The sequence below is a fragment of the Tachyglossus aculeatus genome, chromosome 2 (genome assembly GCF_015852505.1).
Source record: "Tachyglossus aculeatus isolate mTacAcu1 chromosome 2, mTacAcu1.pri, whole genome shotgun sequence".
Lineage (NCBI taxonomy): Eukaryota > Metazoa > Chordata > Mammalia > Monotremata > Tachyglossidae > Tachyglossus > Tachyglossus aculeatus.
This window is the reverse complement of record NC_052067.1, coordinates 170,445,471-170,462,678: the sequence shown is the minus strand read 5'-3', so window position 1 is coordinate 170,462,678 and position 17,208 is coordinate 170,445,471. Positions and strand designations below refer to the sequence as shown.

Here is a 17,208-nt window from a genome sequence, read left to right as displayed (position 1 = left end):
CCTGTGGGACAACCTGATCACCTAGTAAGTTCCCCTGCACTTAGAACAGTGCTTTGCACATAGTAAGCGCTTAATAAATGCCATTATTATAAATTATTATGGGTTCCAATCCTGCCTCCGCCAGTTGGAAGGGTAAGGCGTTTCTGTTTGATGCAGAGGTGGGTGGGCAACCACTGGAGGATCTTGAAGAGTGGGACGAGAAAGGATGGCTTAGCGGCTAGACCCCGTGCTTGGGAGGCAGAAGGTTCTGGGTTTATAATAATAATAATAAATAATAATGGCATTTATTAAGCGCTTACTATGTGCAAAGCACTGTTCTAAGCGCTGGGGAGGTTACAAAGTGATCAGGTTGTCCCACGGGGGGTTCACAGTCTTCATCCCCATTTTGCAGATGAGGGAACTGAGGCCCAGAGAAGTGAAGTGACTGGCCCAAAGTCACACAGCTGACAATTGGCAGAGCCGGGATTTGAACCCATGACCTCAGACTCCAAAGCCCAGGCTCTTTCCACTGAGCCACGCTGCTTCTCTGTGAGAGAATCCTTCCCGACCAATCTGGTGCGTGACCATGGGCGAGTCGCTTCTTCCGACTAGAGAAGCAGCGTGGCTCAGTGGAAAGAGCCCGGGCTTTGGAGTCCGAGGTCATGGGTTCAAATTCCGGCTCTGTCACTTGTTAGCTGTGTGACTTTGGGCAAGTCACTTCACTTCTCTGGGCCTCAGTTCCCTCATCTGCAAAATGGGGATGAAGACTGTGAGCCCCCCGTGGGACAACCTGATCATTTTGTAACCTCCCCTGTGCTTAGAACAGTGCTTTGCATATAGTAAGCGCTTAATAAATGCCATTATTATTATTCTCTGTGCCTCAGTGACCTCATCTGTAAAATGGGGATGAAGACTGTGAGCCCCCCGTGATACACCCTGATTACTTTGTAACCTCCCCAGCGCTTAGAACAGTGCTTTGCACATAGAGAGCGCTTAATAAATGCCATTATTATTATTACTACTATTATTATTAAGTCACAACTTCTCTGTGTCTCAGTTACCTCATCTGTAAAATGGGGATGAAGACTGTGAGCCCCCAGTGGGACAACCTGATCACTTCGTAACCTCCCCTTCGCTTAGAACAGTGCCTTGCACATAGTAAGCGCTTAATAAATACCATTATTATTATTCTCTGTGCCTCAGTGACCTCATCTGTGAAATGGGAATGAAGACTGTGAGCCCCCCGTGGGACACCCTGATTACCTTATAACCTCCCCAGCGCTTAGAACAGTGCTTTGCACAGAGTAAGGGCTTAATAAATGCCATTATTATTATTATTATTATTATTATTATTAGTGCGCCTCAGTGACCTCATCTGTAAAATGGGGATGAAGACTGTGAGCCCCCCGTGGGACACCCTGATTACCTTGTAACCTCCCCAGCGCTTCGAACAGTGCTTTGCACATAGTAAGCGCTTAATAAATGCCATTATCATTATTATTATTAAGACACAACTTCTCTGTGCTTCAGTGACCTCATCTGTAAAATGGGGATGAAGACTGTGAGCCCCCGGTGGGACACCCTGATTACTTAGTAACCTCCCCAGTGCTTAGACCAGTGCTTTGCACATAGTAAGCGCTTAGTAAATGCCATTATTATTTTATTATTATTACCGCTCCACTCGTCCCTACCCCCAAGCGCCAGTTGGCCGAAGCCGTGGCCTGCGCTAGCCGCCGGGCTACCTACCTTTCCGAGGATGCTGATGGCACAGGCCATACCAACTTGCCCAACGCCCACCACGGTGATCTTATTATTGGGCTCTGTAGAAGCCTCCTCCACCACGGGGACGATGAGTTTCTCTTTGAGGGAAGCCATTATGCCCTGCAACGAGAGGCAAAGGGGTGAATAACAATAATAATAATAATGTTGGTATTTGTTAAGCGCTTACTATGTGCAAAGCACTGTTCTAAGCGCTGGGGTAGATACAAGTTGATCAGGTTGTCCCACATGAGGCTCACAGTCTTAATCCCCATTTTACAGATAGGGTAACTGAGGCACAGAGAAGTTAAGTGACTTGCCCAAAGTCACACAGCTGACAATTGGCAGAACCGGGGTTTGAACCCATGACATCTGACTCCAAAGCCCGTGCTCTTTCCACTGAGCCACGCTGCTTCTCTGAATGTTCTCTTGTCCTCTCCAAACCGCTTAGTACAGTGCTCTGCTCACAGGAAGCGCTCAATACATAATAATTATAATGATGATGGTTTTGTTCTCTGTCTCCCCCTTTTAGACTGTGAGCCCACTGTTGGGTAGGGACTGTCTCTATATGTTGCCAATTTGTACTGCCCAAGTGCTTAGTACAGTGCTCTGCACATAGTAAGCGCTCAATAAATACGATTGATGATGATGATGATAATAATAATAATAATAATAATAATAATAATAATAATAATAATAATAATGACACTTATTAAGGCCCATTGGCTCCGCGTGGGCGGGGAGGTTTCCCTCACGCTTCGCTAAGCCCGGCCCCGCCGCTTGGCAGCTGTGTGACCTTGGCCAAGTCACTTCACTTCTCTGGGCCTCAGTTCCCTCATTCATTCATTCATTCAATCGTACTTATTGAGCACTTACTGTCATCATCATCATCATCATCAATTGCATTTATTGAGCGCTTACTGTGTGCAGAGCACTGTACTAAGTGCTTGGGAAGTAGAAGTTGGCAATATATGGACACGGTCCCTACCCAACAGTGGGCTTACAGTCTAGAAGACTTCACTTCTCTGGGCCTCAGTTCCCTCATTCATTCAATTGTACTTATTGAGCGCTTACTGTGTGCAGAGCACTGTACTTAGCGCTTGGGAAGTACAAGTTGGCAATATATAGACACGGTCCCTACCCAACAGTGGGCTTACAGTCTAGAAGACTTCACTTCTCTGGGCCTCAGTTCCCTCATTCATTCAATCATACTTACTGAGCGCTTACTGTGTGCAGAGCACTGTACTTAGCGCTTGGGAAGTACAAGTTGGCAACATATAGAGACGGTCCCTACCCAACAGCGGGCTTACAGTCTAGAAGACTTCACTTCTCTGGGCCTCAGTTCCCTCATCTGTCAAATGGGGATGAAGACTGTGAGCCCCACGTGGGACAGCCTAATCACCTTGTATCCCTCCCAGCGCTTAGAACAGTGCTTCGCACATATTAAGCGCTTAACAAATACCATCATCATCATTATTATTATTATTATTAAGCGCTTACTATGTGCCAAGCATTGTTCTAAGCGCTGGGGAGGTTACAAGGTGATCAGGTTGTCCCCCGTGGGGCTCACAGTCTTCATCCCCACTTTACAGATGAGGTCACTGAGGTGCAGAGAAGTGAAGTGGCTTAGAGAAACAGCATGGTTCAGTGGAAAGAGCACAGGCTTTGGAGTCATTGGTCATGGGTTCAAATTCCAGCTCTGCCAATTGTCAGCTGTCTGACTTTGGGCAAGTCACTTCACTTCTCTGGGCTTCAATGATCTCCTCAGTAAAATGGGAATGAAGACTGTGAGTGCCCCATGGGACAACCTGATCACCTTGTAACCTCCCCAGTGCTTAGAACAGTGCTTTGCACATAGTAAGCGCTTAATAAATGCCATTATTATTATTCATCCCCATTTTCCAGATGAGGGACCTGAGGCCCAGAGAAGTGAAGTGACTTGCTCAAGGTCACACAGCTGATAAGTGGAGGAGCCGGGATTGGAACCCATGACCTTTTCATTCATTCAATTGTATTTATTGAGCACTTACTGTGTACAGAGCACTGTACTAAGCACTTGACCTCTAGACTACCAAGCCTGGGCTCTTATAATAATAATAATGATGGCATTTATTAAGTGCTTACTATGTGCCGAGACTTTTGCAAGTGCTGGGGGGATACACGGTGATCAGTTTGTCCCATGTGGGGCTCACAATCTTAACCCCCATTTTCCAGATGAGGTCACTGAGGCCCAGAGAAGTGAAGCGACTTGCCCAAGGTCACCCAGCCGACAAGTGGCGGAGCCGGGATTAGAACCCACGACCTCGGACTCCAAAGCCCGGGCTCTTTCCACTGAGCCACGCTGCTTCTCCGCCCATCAGCCCCACTCCCTTCGGAAAGCAGGGGACTTGGTTCCCTTGACGACTGCGTCTCTTGCTGCCGCAGTTTTCCTTCCAAACTCCCAGAGGACAACTGAAATAGCTTGGTTCTTAGAGGAGGAGCTGATAGTCCAAGCTTACAGTCCAGAGGAAGCACTTACAGTCCAGAGTGGGAGTTTATTACAGTCATTCATTCATTCAATCGTATTTATTGAGCGCTCACTGTGTGCAGAGCACTGTACTGAGCGCTTGGGAAGTACAAATCGGCAACAGATAGGGACAATCCCTACCTAAAAGCGGGCTCTGCTTAGGGAGAGCACCCAGGCCTCGGCGTCAGAAGGATTTTACCATTTTTAAATGGTATTTATTAAGCGCCAGTCAGAAGGACTTGGGTGTTTCTTTAAAAAATGGTAATAATCGTATTTATTGAGCGCTCACTGTGTGCAGAGCACTGTACTGAGCGCTTGGGAAGCACAAATCGGCAACAGATAGGGACAATCCCTACATAACAACAGGCTCTGCTTAGGGAGAGCACCCAGACCTGGACGTCAGAAGGATTTTACCATTTTTTAACGGTATTTATTAAGCGCCAGTCAGAAGGACTTGGGTGTTTCTTTCAAAACTGGTAATAATCGTATTTATTGAGCACTCACTGTGTGCAGAGCACTGTACTGAGCGCTTGGGAAGCACAAATCAGCAACAGATAGGGACAATCCCTACATAACAACAGGCTCTGCTTAGGGAGAGCACCCAGGCCTGGGCGTCAGAAGGATTTTACCATTTTTAAACGGTATTTATTAAGCGCCAGTCAGAAGGACTTGGGTGTTTCTTTAAAAAACTGGTAATAATCATATTTATTGAGCGCTCACTGTGTGCAGAGCACTGTACTGAGCTCTTGGGAAGTACAAATCGGCAACAGGTAGGGACAATCCCTACCCAACAACGGGCTCTGCTTAGGGAGAGCATCCAGGCCTGGGCGTCAGAAGGATTTTCCCATTTTTAAACGGTATTTATTAAGCGCCAGTCAGAAGGACTTGGGTGTTTCTTTAAAAACTGGTAATAATCGTATTTATTGAGCGCTCACTGTGTGCACAGCACTGTACTGAGCGCTTGGGAAGTACAAATCAGCAACGGATAGAGACAATCCCTACCCAACAACGGGCTCTGCTTAGGGAGAGCACCCAGGCCTGGGCGTCAGAAGGATTTTACCATTTTAAAATGGTATTTATGAAGCGCCAGTCAGAAGGACTTGGGTGTTTCTTTAAAATATGGTAATAATCGTATTTATTGAGCGCTCACTGTGTGCAGAGCACTGTACTGAGCTCTTGGGAAGTACAAAGTGGCAACGGATAGAGACAATCCCTACCTAAAAGCGGGCTCTGCTTAGGGAGAGCACCCAGGCCTGGGCGTCAGAAGGATTTTACCATTTTTAAACGGTATTTATTAAGCGCCAGTCAGAAGGACTTGGGTGTTTCTTTAAAATATGGTAATAACAATCGTATTTATTGAGCGCTCACTGTGTGCAGAGCACTGTACTGAGCGCTTGGGAAGTACAAATCGGCAACAGGTAGGGATAATCCCTACCCAACAACGGGCTCTGCTTAGGGAGAGCACCCAGGCCTGGGCGTCAGAAGGATTTTACCATTTTAAAACCGTATTTATGAAGCGCCAGTCAGAAGGACTTGGGTGTTTCTTTAAAAAATGGTAATAATTGTATTTATTGAGCGCTCACTGTGTGCAGAGCACTGTACTGAGCACTTGGGAATCAATCAATCAATCAATCAATCAATCGTATTTATTGAGCGCTTACTATGTGCAGAGCACTGTACTAAGCGCTTGGGAAGTACAAATCGGCAACAGGTAGGGACAATCTCTACCCAACAATGGGCTCTGCTCAGGGAGAGCACCCAGGCCTGGGCGTCAGAAGGATTTTACCATTTTAAAACGGTATTTATTAAGCGCCAGTCAGAAGGACTTGGGTGTTTCTTTAAGAAATGGTAATAGCAATCGTATTTATTGAGCGCTCACTGTGTGCAGAGCACTGTACTGAGCGCTTGGGAAGTACAAATCAGCAATGGATAGAGACAATCCCTACCCAACAACGGGCTCTGCTTAGGGAGAGCACCCAGGCCTGGGCGTCAGAAGGATTTTACCATTTTAAAATGGTATTTATTGAGCACGAGTCGGAAGGTTTTGGGTGTTTAAAAAATGGTAATAACAATGATAATAATGGTATTTGTTAAGCGCTTACTATGTGCCAGGCACTGTACTAAGCGCTGGGGTGGATCCAAGCAAACTGGATCAGACATGGTCCCTGTCCCACGTGGGGCTCACAGTCTTCATCCCCATTTTCCAGATGAGGGAACTGAGGACTGAAGTGAGAGTGAAGGAGTGACTAGAAGCACCGTGGCTCAGTGGAAAGAACCCGGGCTTTGGAGTCAGAGGTCATGGGTTCAAATCCCGGCTCCGGCAATTGTCGCCTGTGTGGCTTTGGGCAAGTCACATAACTTCTCTGTGCCTCAGTTACCTCATCTGGAAAATGGGGATGAAGACTGTGAGCCCCCTGTGGGACAAACTGATCAACTTGTAACCTCCCCAATGCTTAGAACAGTGCTTTGCACATAATAAGCACTTAATAAATGCCATCATTATTATTACAGTGCTTTGCACAAAGTGCTTAATAAATGCCATAATAATAATAATGTTGGTATTTGTTAAGCGCTTACTATGTGCCAAGCACTGTTCTAAGCGCTGGGGAGGATACAAGATAATCAAGGTTGTCCCACGTGGGGCTCACAGTCTTAATCCCCATTTTACAGATGAGGAAACTGAGGCCCAGAGAAGTGAAGTGACTTGCCCCAAATCACCCAGCTGACTAGTGATGGAGCTGGGATTTGAACCCATGACCTCTGACTCCCAAGCCCAGGCTCTTTCCACTAAGCCACGCATCATTATTATTATAAGTGACTTGCCCAAGGTCACACAGCAGACACATAGTGGAGCCGGGATTAGAACCCATGACCTTCTGCCTCCCAAGCTCTATTCACTAGGCCGTGCTGCTTCTCTGCATGCTCATTCATTCAATTGTATTTATTCATTCATTCATTCATTCAATCGTATTTATTGGGCGCTTACTGTGTGCAGAGCACTGTACTAAGCGCTTGGGAAGTACAAGTTGGCAACATATAGAGACAGTCCCTACCCAACAGTGGGCTCACAGTCTAGAAGGGGGAGACAGACAACAAGACAAAACATATTAACAAAACAAAATAAATAGAATAAATATGTACAAATAAAATCAATCAATAAATAGAGTAATAAATACGTACAAACATATATACATATATACAGGTGGTGTGGGGAGGGGAAGAAGGTAAGGCGGGGGGATGGGGAGGGGAAGAATGGGGAGGGGAAGGAGGGGGCTCAGTCTGGGAAGGCCTCCTGGAGGAGGTGAGCTGTCAGTAGGGTTTTGAAGGGAGGAATCAATCAATCAATCAATCGTATTTATTGAGCGCTTACTATGTGCAGAGCACTGTACTAAGCGCTTGGGAAGTACAAATTGGCATCACATAGAGACAGTCCCTACCCGATAGTGGGCTCGCAGTCTAAAAGGGGGAGACAGAGAACAGAACCAAACATACCAACAAAATAAAATAAGTAGGATAGAAATGTACAAGTAAAATAAATAAATAAATAAATAAACAGAGTAATAAATATGTACAACCATATATACATATATACAGGTGCTGTGGGGAGGGGAAGGCGTGCTTACTGTGTGCAGAACATTGTACTAAGCACTTGGAAAGTACAATTCAGTAAAAAAGAGAGAGAATCCCTGCCCATACCGAGCTCACAGTATAGAAGGGGGGAGACAGACATCAAACCAAGTAACCAGGCATGGTATTTATTCATCCATTCAATTATTCATTCATTCATTCAATCGTATTTATTGAGCAGTTGCTGTGTGCAGAGCACTGTACTAAGCGCTTGGGAAGTACAAGTTGGCAACATATAGAGACGGTCCCTACCCAACAACAGGCTCACAGTCTAGAGGGATGAGGGGAGGAGAATGGGGCTGTGAAAAAGGGGCAGGAGGAATGGGGTATAGAAGGTCTGGGAGAGGAGAAAGGGGTGTGTGAAAGAATAATGGGTTGTAAAAAAACTGAGAAGAAGAGGGTGTGAAAAGGAGCTGGGGGAGAGGGGAATGGGGGTGGGAAAAGGGGCTGAGGACAGGGGAATAGGGGTGTGGAAAGAGGCTGGGGAAAGAGGGGAATGGGGGTGTGAAAAGGGGTTGGGGAAAGAGGGGAATGGGGGGGTGAAAAGGGGCTGGGGAAAGAGGGGGGGTGAAAAGGGGCTGGGGAAAGAGGGGAATGGGGGGGTGAAAAGGGGCCTGGAGGGTGAAAAGGAGCTGAGGGAGAGGGGACCTGGGGTGTGTGTGAAAAGGGGCTAGGGAAAGAGGGGAATGGGGGGGTGAAAAGGGGCTGGGGGAGTGAAAAGGGGCTGGGGAAAGAGGGGAATAGGGGAGTGAAAAGGGGCCTGGAGGGTGAAAAGGGGCTGGGGGAGAGGGGACTGGGGGGGGGGGGGGGGGGTGAAACGGGGCTGGGGAAAGAGGGGAATGGGGGTGTGTGAAAAGGGGCTGGGGGAAGAGGGGAATGGGGGTATGAAAAGAGGCCTGGAGGGTGAAAAGGGGTTGGGGGAGAGGGGACTGGGGGGAGGGTGAAAAGGGGCTGGGGAAAGAGGGGAATAGGGGGGTGAAAAGGGGCCTGGAGGGTGAAAAGGGGCTGGGGAAAGAGGGGAATAGGGGGGTGAAAAGAGGCCTCGAGGAAAAGGGGCTGGGGGAGAGAGGACGGGGGGGGGGGGCAGGGGGAGAGGGGACTGGGGGGGGGTGTGAAAAGGGGCTGGGGAAAGAGGGGAATAGGGGTGTGAAAAGGGGCTGGGGAGAGGGGAATGTTGGGGTGAAAAGCGTCTGCGGGAGAGGGGAATTCAATCGTATTTATTGAGCTCTTACTGTATGCAGAGCACTGTACTAATAATAATAATGGCATTTGTTAAGCAGTATGTGCAAAGCACTGTTCTAAATGCCGGGGAGGATACAAGGTCATCAGGTTGTCCCACTTGGGGCTCACAGTTTCAATCCCCATTTTCCAGATGAGGGAACTGAGGCCCGGAGAAGTGAAATGACTTGCCCAAAGTCACACAGCTGACAAGTGGAAAGAGCCCGGCCACGGGAGTCAAAGGTCAAGGGTTCGAATCCTGGCTCTGCCACTTGTACTTGGGAAGTACAAGTTGGCAACATATAGAGACGGTCCCTACCCAACAGCGGGCTCACAGTCTAGAAGGGGGAGACAGAGAACAAAACAAAACATAACAAAATAAAATAAATGGAATATGTACAAGTAAAATAGAGTAATAATAGAGTAATAATAAATAAATGGAGTAATAATAAATAGAGTAATAATAAATAAATAGAGTAATAGAGTAAATAGAGTAAATGAAGAGTAATAATAGAGTAATAATAGAGTAATAATAAATAGAGTAATAATAAATAGAGTAATAATAGAGTAATCATAGAGTAATCATAGAGTAATAATATCCCCCTTGTATCCCCCTAGTGCTTAGAATAGTGCTTTGCACATAGTAAGTGCTAACAAATGCCATTATTATTATTATTATTATTATTATTATTATTACCTCTGACTCCAAAGCCCGGGCACTTTCCACTGAGCCATGCTACTAAGCCCTTGGATATGCAGAACGGCAGTAGTCTAGGGGGATTTGAGGAGGAGCGGAAACCCCTCTAGACTGTAAGCCCACGGTGGGCAGGGATTGTCTTTATTGCTGAATTGTACTTTCCCAAGCGCTTAGTCCAGTGCTCTGCGTAGGTCAGCGCTCAATAAATACCACTGAATGAATGAACGAACTGAGAGGAAAGGAATGTCCAGGCCAAGGGCATTTTGTCTCCCTGAAAACACAGGCTCCTTTCTCAGTCCCTCAGGGAGATTTGCCAGTCTCACAATAAAAATAATAAATAATAAAAATAATAATGGCATTTATTAAGCACTTACTATGTGGAAAGCACTGTTCTAAGCGCTGGGGAGGTTACAAGGTGATCAGGTGTCCCATGGGGGGCTCACAGTCTTAATCCTCATTTCCCAGATGAGGGAACTGAGGCCCAGAGAAGTGACGTGACTTGCCCAAAGTCACACAGCTGACATTTGGCAGAGCCGGGATTTGAACCCATGACCTCTGACTCCAAAGCACCCGACGTCTACACAAAGATCCTCTTTCTCTGTGGGATCTGGGGAAAACTGCAGGCCCTTGGGTCTTTGTGTTGTTGTGGTTGTTGTGGTGTGTGTCTCTCAGAGATCCAGCGCCTACACAGACCTGCGCAGATGGGGCTGCGACATTTCCTCTCATTCATTCATTCAATCAATCCTATTTATTGAGCGCTTACTGTGTGCGGAGCACTGGACTAAGTGCTTGGGAAGTCCAAGTTGGCAGCAGATGGAGACGGTCCCTACCCAACAGTGGGCTCACAGTCTAGAAGGGGGAGACAGAGAACAAAACAAAACACATTAACAAAATAGAATAAATATGTACAAATAAAATAAATACAGTAATCAATAAATCAATCAATTGTATTTATTGAGCGCTTACTGTGTGCGGAGCACTGTACTAAGCGCTTGGGAAGTCCAAGTCGACAACATATAGAGACGGTCCCTACCCAACAGTGGGCTCACAGTCTAGAAGGGGGCGACAGAGAACAAAACAAAGCACATTAACAAAATGAAATAAATAGAATACATATGTACAAATAAAATAAATAAATAAATGCAGTAGTCAATCAATCAATCAATCAATCAATCAATTGTTTTTATTGAGCGCTTACTGTGTGCGGAGCACTGTACTAAGCGCTTGGGAAGTCCGAGTCGACAACATCTAGAAACGGTCCCTACCCAACTGTGGGCTCACAGTCTAGAAGGGGGAGACAGAGAACAAAACAAAACACATTAACAAAATAAAATAAATAGAATACATATGTACAAATAAATAAATAAATAAATAGAGTAATAAATACGTACTGTCCCCCTGCCTCTCCAGCCCGGACACACTCAGAGACATAGACACACACAAACACACACACACACACGATGCTGTGACATTTCCTTCCCCAGCATCCCCAGCCCCCACAGATACACAAACACACAAAGATGCACACACACATGATGCCGTGGCATTCCCTCTCCCCTGCATCCCCAGCCCACACAGATACAAAGAGACACACAAACACATGCACACACACATGATGCCGTGACATTCCCTCTCTCCCGCATCCCCAGCCCACACAGATACACAGAGACACACAAACACACACAGACACAGATGCATACGTATGATCCAGCCCTTAGAACAGTGCTTGGCATATAGTAAGCGCTTAACAAATACCATCATCATTATGCTGTGACATTTCCTTCCCCGCCCCACACACACCACACACATAGCATTGTGTTCATTCACTCAATCAGGTTTATTTCATTCATTCATGCATTCAATCGGATTCACTGAGCGCTTACTGTGTGCGGAGCACTGTACTAAGCGCTTGGGAGGTCCAAGTCGGCAGCATATAGAGACGGTCCCTACCCAACAGTGGGCTCACAGTCTAGAAGGGGGAGACAGACAACAAAACACATTAAAAAAATAAAACAAATAGAATAAATATGTACAAATAAAATAAATAAATACATGAATAGAGTAATAAATGCGTACTCTCCCCCGCCTCTCCAGCCCGGACACACACAGAGACATAGACACACACACACACACACACACACACACACACGATGCTGTGACATTTCCTCCCCCAGCATCCCCAGCCCCCACAGATACACACACACACAAAGATGCACACACACATGATCATCATCATCATCATCAATCGTATTCATTGAGCGCTTACTGTGTGCAGAGCACTGTACTAAGCGCTTGGGAAGTCCAAGTTGGCAACATATAGAGACAGTCCCTACCCAACAGTGGGCTTACAGTCTAAAAGGGGGAGACGGAGAACAAAACCAAACATACTAACAAAATAAAATCAATAGAATAGATAGGTACAAGTAAAATAAATACATAAATAAATAGAGTAACAAATATGTACAAACATATATACATATATACAGGTGCTGTGGGGAAGGGAATGATGCCGTGACATTCCCTCTCCCCTACATCCCCAGCCCACATAAATACAAGGAGACACACAAACACACACATAGATGCACACACACATCATGCTGTGACAGTCCCTCTCCCCTGCATCCTCAGCCCACACAGATAAGAGCTTAGTACAGTGCTCTGCACACAGTAAGCGCTCAATAAATGCAATTGAATGAATACACAGAGACACACAAACACACACAGACACAGATGCATACGTATGATCCAGCCCTCAGAACAGTGCTTGGCATATAGTAAGCGCTTAGCAAATACCATCATTATTATGCTGTGACATTTCCTCTCCCCCCACATCCCCAGCCCCCCTCCACACACACACCACAAACACACAGCGTTGTGTTCATTCACTCAATCAGGTTTATTGAGCTCTTTCTGTGAGCAGGGCACTGTGCTGAGCGCTTGGGAGAGGACAATCTGCTCTAGAGACAACGAGCTTTGAAAAGCAGCGCGGCTCAGTGGAAAGAGCCCGTGCTTGGGAGTCAGAGGTCGTGGGTTCTAATCCCGGCTCTGCTACTTCAATCAATCATATTTATTGAGCGCTTACTGTGTGCAGAGCACTGGACTAAGCGCTTGGAAAGTACAAGTTGGCAACATATAGAGACAGTCCCTACCCAACAGTGGGCTCACAGTCTGAAAGACTGAATGAATGCTATTTCATTCAATCGTATTTATTGAGCGCTTACTACATACAGAGCACTGTACTAAGCGCTTGGGAAGTCCAAGTCGGCAACAGATAGAGACGGTCCCTACCCCACAACGGGCTCACAGTCTTGAAGGGGGAGACAGATGACAAAATAAAACTTGTCAGCTGCGTGACCTTGGGCTAGTCACTTCCCTTCTCTGGGCCTCAGTGGCCTCATCTGTAAAATGGGGATGAAGACTGTGAACCCCACATGGGACAAGCTGATGACCTTGGGGAAGCAGCGTGGCTCAGTGGAAAGAGCCCGGGCTTTGGAGTCAGAGGTCATGGGTTCAAATCCTGGCTCCACTGCTTGTCAGCTGTGTGACTTTGGGAAAGTCACTTCACTTCTCTGGGCCTCAGTTCCCTCATCTGTAAAATGGGGATTAAGTCTGTAAACCTCACGTGGGACAACCTGATCACCTTGTAAACTCCCCAGCGCTTAGAACAGTGCTTTGCACATAGTAAGCGCTTAATGAATGCCATCATCATTATTATTATTATTACCCCAGGGTTTACAACAAACCTCACGTGGGACAAACTGATCACCTTGTAAACTCCCCAGCGCTTAGAACAGTGCTTTGCACATAGTAAGCGCTTAATAAATGCCATCATCATTATTATTATTATTACCCCAGGGTTTAGAACAGTGCTTGGCACATAGTAAACGCTTAACAAATACCAACATTATTATTATTATTGTGTTGTTTTCTCCTCTCCCACACTCCCAGGGCCCGGATTTAATAAGAATAATGACATTTATTAAGCGTTTACTACGTGCAAAGCACTGTTCTAAGCGTTGGGGAGGTTACAAAGTGATCAGGTTGTACCCCGAGTGTGGAGATTTGACCCTCCGGGGGTCTCCCCAAATACCAAGGGTGGGAGGGAGGCCAGATCTCCCCGGATGACCTTGACGCCCGTCCTCTCCTCCCCTTCCCCCCGAGTATGGAACCACTTTCCATCATGGCCTAGTGGCTAGACCCCAGGCCCTGAGAGTCACAAGGTCATGGGTTCTAATCCTGACTCTGCTACTTGTCCGCTGGGTGACCTTGGGCCAGTCGCCTCACTTCTCTGGGCCTCAGTTCCCTCATCTGGAAAATTCATTCAACCCCTAGTTATTGAGTGCTTACTGTATGCAGAGCACTGTACTAAGCGCTTGGGAAGCACAATTTGGCAACAAATACAGACAATCCCTGCCCACAACGGGCTCACGGTCTAGAAAATTGGGATTGAGATTGGCTTGTATCCACTCCAGCGTTTAGGACAGTACCTGGTACATTCGTTCATTCAATCGTATTTACTGAGTGCTTAGTGGGTGCAGAGCACTGGACTAAGCGTTTAGTAAGTGTGACTTTGGGCAAGTCACTTAACTTCTCTGAGCCTCAGTTACCTCATCTGTAAAATGGGGGTTAAAACTGTGAGCCCCACGTGGGACAACCTGATCACCTTGTAAGTTCCCCAGCACTTTGAACAGTGCTTTGCACATAGTAAGCACTTAATAAATGCCAGCATTATTATTATTATTAAATAGCACTTAATAAGTGCTTGATGACGTAGTGGCTAGAGCCAGCGCTTTGCACATAGTAAGCACTTAACAAATACCATTATTATTATGCCATCATCATTATTATTATTATTATTAAATAGCACTTAGTAAGTGCTTAATGACGTAGTGGCTAGAGGCAGCACTTTGCACATAGTAAGCACTTAACAAATACCGTTATTATTATTATTATTATTATTATTATTATTTTATTATTATTATAAAGCCCGGGCCTGGGAGTCAGAAGGTCATGGGTTCATTCATTAATTCAGTCGTATTTATTGAGCACTTACTGTGTGCAGAGCACTGGAGTAAGCGCTTAGTAAATAGCACTTACTAAGTGCTTAATGATGTAGTAGCTAGAGCCAGTGCTTGGCACATAGTAAGCGCTTAACAAATATCACTATTATTATTATTTATTATTATTATTATTATTATTAAGCCCGGGCCTGGGAGTCGTAAGAAGGTCATTCAGTCGTATTTATGGAGCGTTTACTGTGTGCAGAACACTGTACTAAGCGCTCGGAAAGTACAATTCAGCAACAAATAGGCTCTAACCCCGGCCCTGCCACATGTCTGCTGTGTGGCCTTGGGCAAGTCCCTTCCCTTCCCTGTGCCTCAGTTCCCCCATCTGGAAAATGGGTATGGAGACCGTGAGCCCCCCGGGGGACAGGGACTGCGTCCGACCCGATTAGCTTGGATCCACCCCAGCGCTTAGTACAGTGCCTGCCACATAGTAAGCGTTTAACAAATAGCACAATGATTATTCATTCATTCATTCAATCGTATTTATTGAGCGCTTACTATGTGCAGAGCACTGTACTAAGCGCTTGGGGAAGTACAAGTCGGCAGCAGAGACGGTTCCTACCCAACAACGGGCTCACAATCTAGAATTGACACCCACAAATGGACTTGGGCACTGGAATTGATTTTTCTTTCTCTGTGCCAGTTCATGGTTGTACTGTCCTCTCCGAAGCGCTCAGCACAGCGCTTTGCACACGGTAAGGGTTCAATAAATAGGACTGACGGACTGTCCCCTCCTGCATGGTTGGGACCCCCCCAAAAAAACCCTGGATCCCTTCCCTCTCCCCCATTCTCGGACACCCCCATCCCCAGGCCTGGTCTCTAGAATAGTGCTTCGCACATAGCTCTTAGCGTTTAGAACAGTGCTTTGCACAAAGTAAGCGCTTAATAAATACCATTATTATCATTATTATTATTATTACTATTATTATTATTATTACCTGCCGGGGAAGAGGCCGAGATCCGTCTGTCTGGGCAGGAGTAGGAGGAGGAAGAGGAGGAGGATGAGGAGGAGGAGGAGGATGAGGAGCAGGAGGACCAGGAGGAGGATGAGAATGAGGAGGATGAGGAGGAGGAGGAGGATGAGGAGCAGGAGGACTAGGAGGAGGATGAGGAGGAGGAGGAGGAGGATGAAGACAGACAGGCCCTGCCCCTGCGCCCTTCGCTGCTTTGGAAATCCCTCCTCCAAAGCCCCTCCCCCAAAGCCTCCTCCCCCCCAAATTCCCTCCCCCTCATCCCGTCCCCCAAATCCCCCTCCCTCATTCATTCATTCAATCGTATTTATTGAGCGCTTACTGTGTGCAGAGCACTAGACTAAGAGCTATTGGTCCCCTCCCCCTCAAAGCCCCCTTCCCCCAAAGCCCCGTCCCCCTGTTCCCTGAAAGCCCTTCTCCTCCAAGCCCCCTCCCCCTGATCCCCTCCCCCCAACGCCCTTCCCTCCAAGCCCCCTCCCCCTCATCCCCTCCATCAAATCCCCTTCCCCGGATCCTCTCTCCCTGCTCCCCTGTCCCAAATACCCTTCCCCCCAAAGCCCCCTCCCCCAAGCCTCCTCCCCCCAAACCCCCTCCCCCGATCCCTTCTCCCTGATCCCCCCCAAAACCCTCTCCCCCTGATCCCCTCCAGCCTGATCCCCTCCCTCAAAGCTTCCCCCAAAGTCCACTCCCCCTGATCCCCTTTCCCTGATCCCCTCCTCCAAAGCCCCTTTCCCTGATTCTCTCCCCCTGATCTCCTGTCCCAAAGCCCCTTTCCCTCAAAGCCCCCCCAAGCCTCCTCCCCTCAAACCCCTCTCCCTGATCCCCGCTAAAACCCTCTCCCCCGATCCCCTCCAGCCTGATCCCCTCCCTCAAAGCTTCCCCCAAAGCCCCCTCCCCCTGATCCCCTTTCCCTGAACCCCTCTTCCCCCAAAGTCTCCTCCCCCAAACCCCCTCCTTTCCTCCCCCCCAAACCCCCTCCCCATCCCCTCCCCCTGATTCCCACCCCAAAATCCTCCTCCCCTGGTCCCTTCTCCCTGATCCCCTCCCCCTAAAATCCTCTCCTCAAAGCCCCCTCCCCTCAAAGCCTCCTCCCCCCAAAGCCTCCTCCCCCAAACCCCCTCCCCCTGATCCCTTCTCCCTGATCCCCCCTAAAACCCTCTCCACGTGATCCCCTCCAGCCTGATCCCCTCCCTCAAAGCTTCCCACAAAGCCCCCTCCCCCTGATCCCCTTTCCCTAATCCCCTCCTCCAAAGCCCCTTCCCCCAAAGTCTCCTTCCCCAAACCCCCTCCTTTCCTCCCCCCAAAACCCCCTTACCATCCCCTCCCCCTGATTCCCTCCCCCAAATCCTCCTCCCCCTGATCCCTTCCTTCTCCATGATCCCCTCC

At 47.5% G+C, this 17,208-nt stretch overlaps 1 protein-coding gene across 1 annotated transcript in view; it reads right to left on the bottom strand.

Moving 5' to 3' along the window:
• LDHB (lactate dehydrogenase B) overlaps positions 1 to 15,900 on the bottom strand; it is a 63,689-nt gene extending 47,789 nt beyond the window's left edge. Inside the window, exons 1-2 of the mRNA XM_038767632.1 lie at positions 15,790 to 15,900; positions 1,726 to 1,860 (exon numbers count right to left, since the gene is read on the bottom strand). Of these exons, the coding sequence (XP_038623560.1) occupies positions 1,726 to 1,854 (129 nt within the window). The 5' untranslated portion in view covers positions 1,855 to 1,860; positions 15,790 to 15,900. The remainder of the gene's footprint in view (positions 1 to 1,725; positions 1,861 to 15,789) is intronic.
• Positions 15,901 to 17,208: the final 1,308 nt, after the last annotated feature.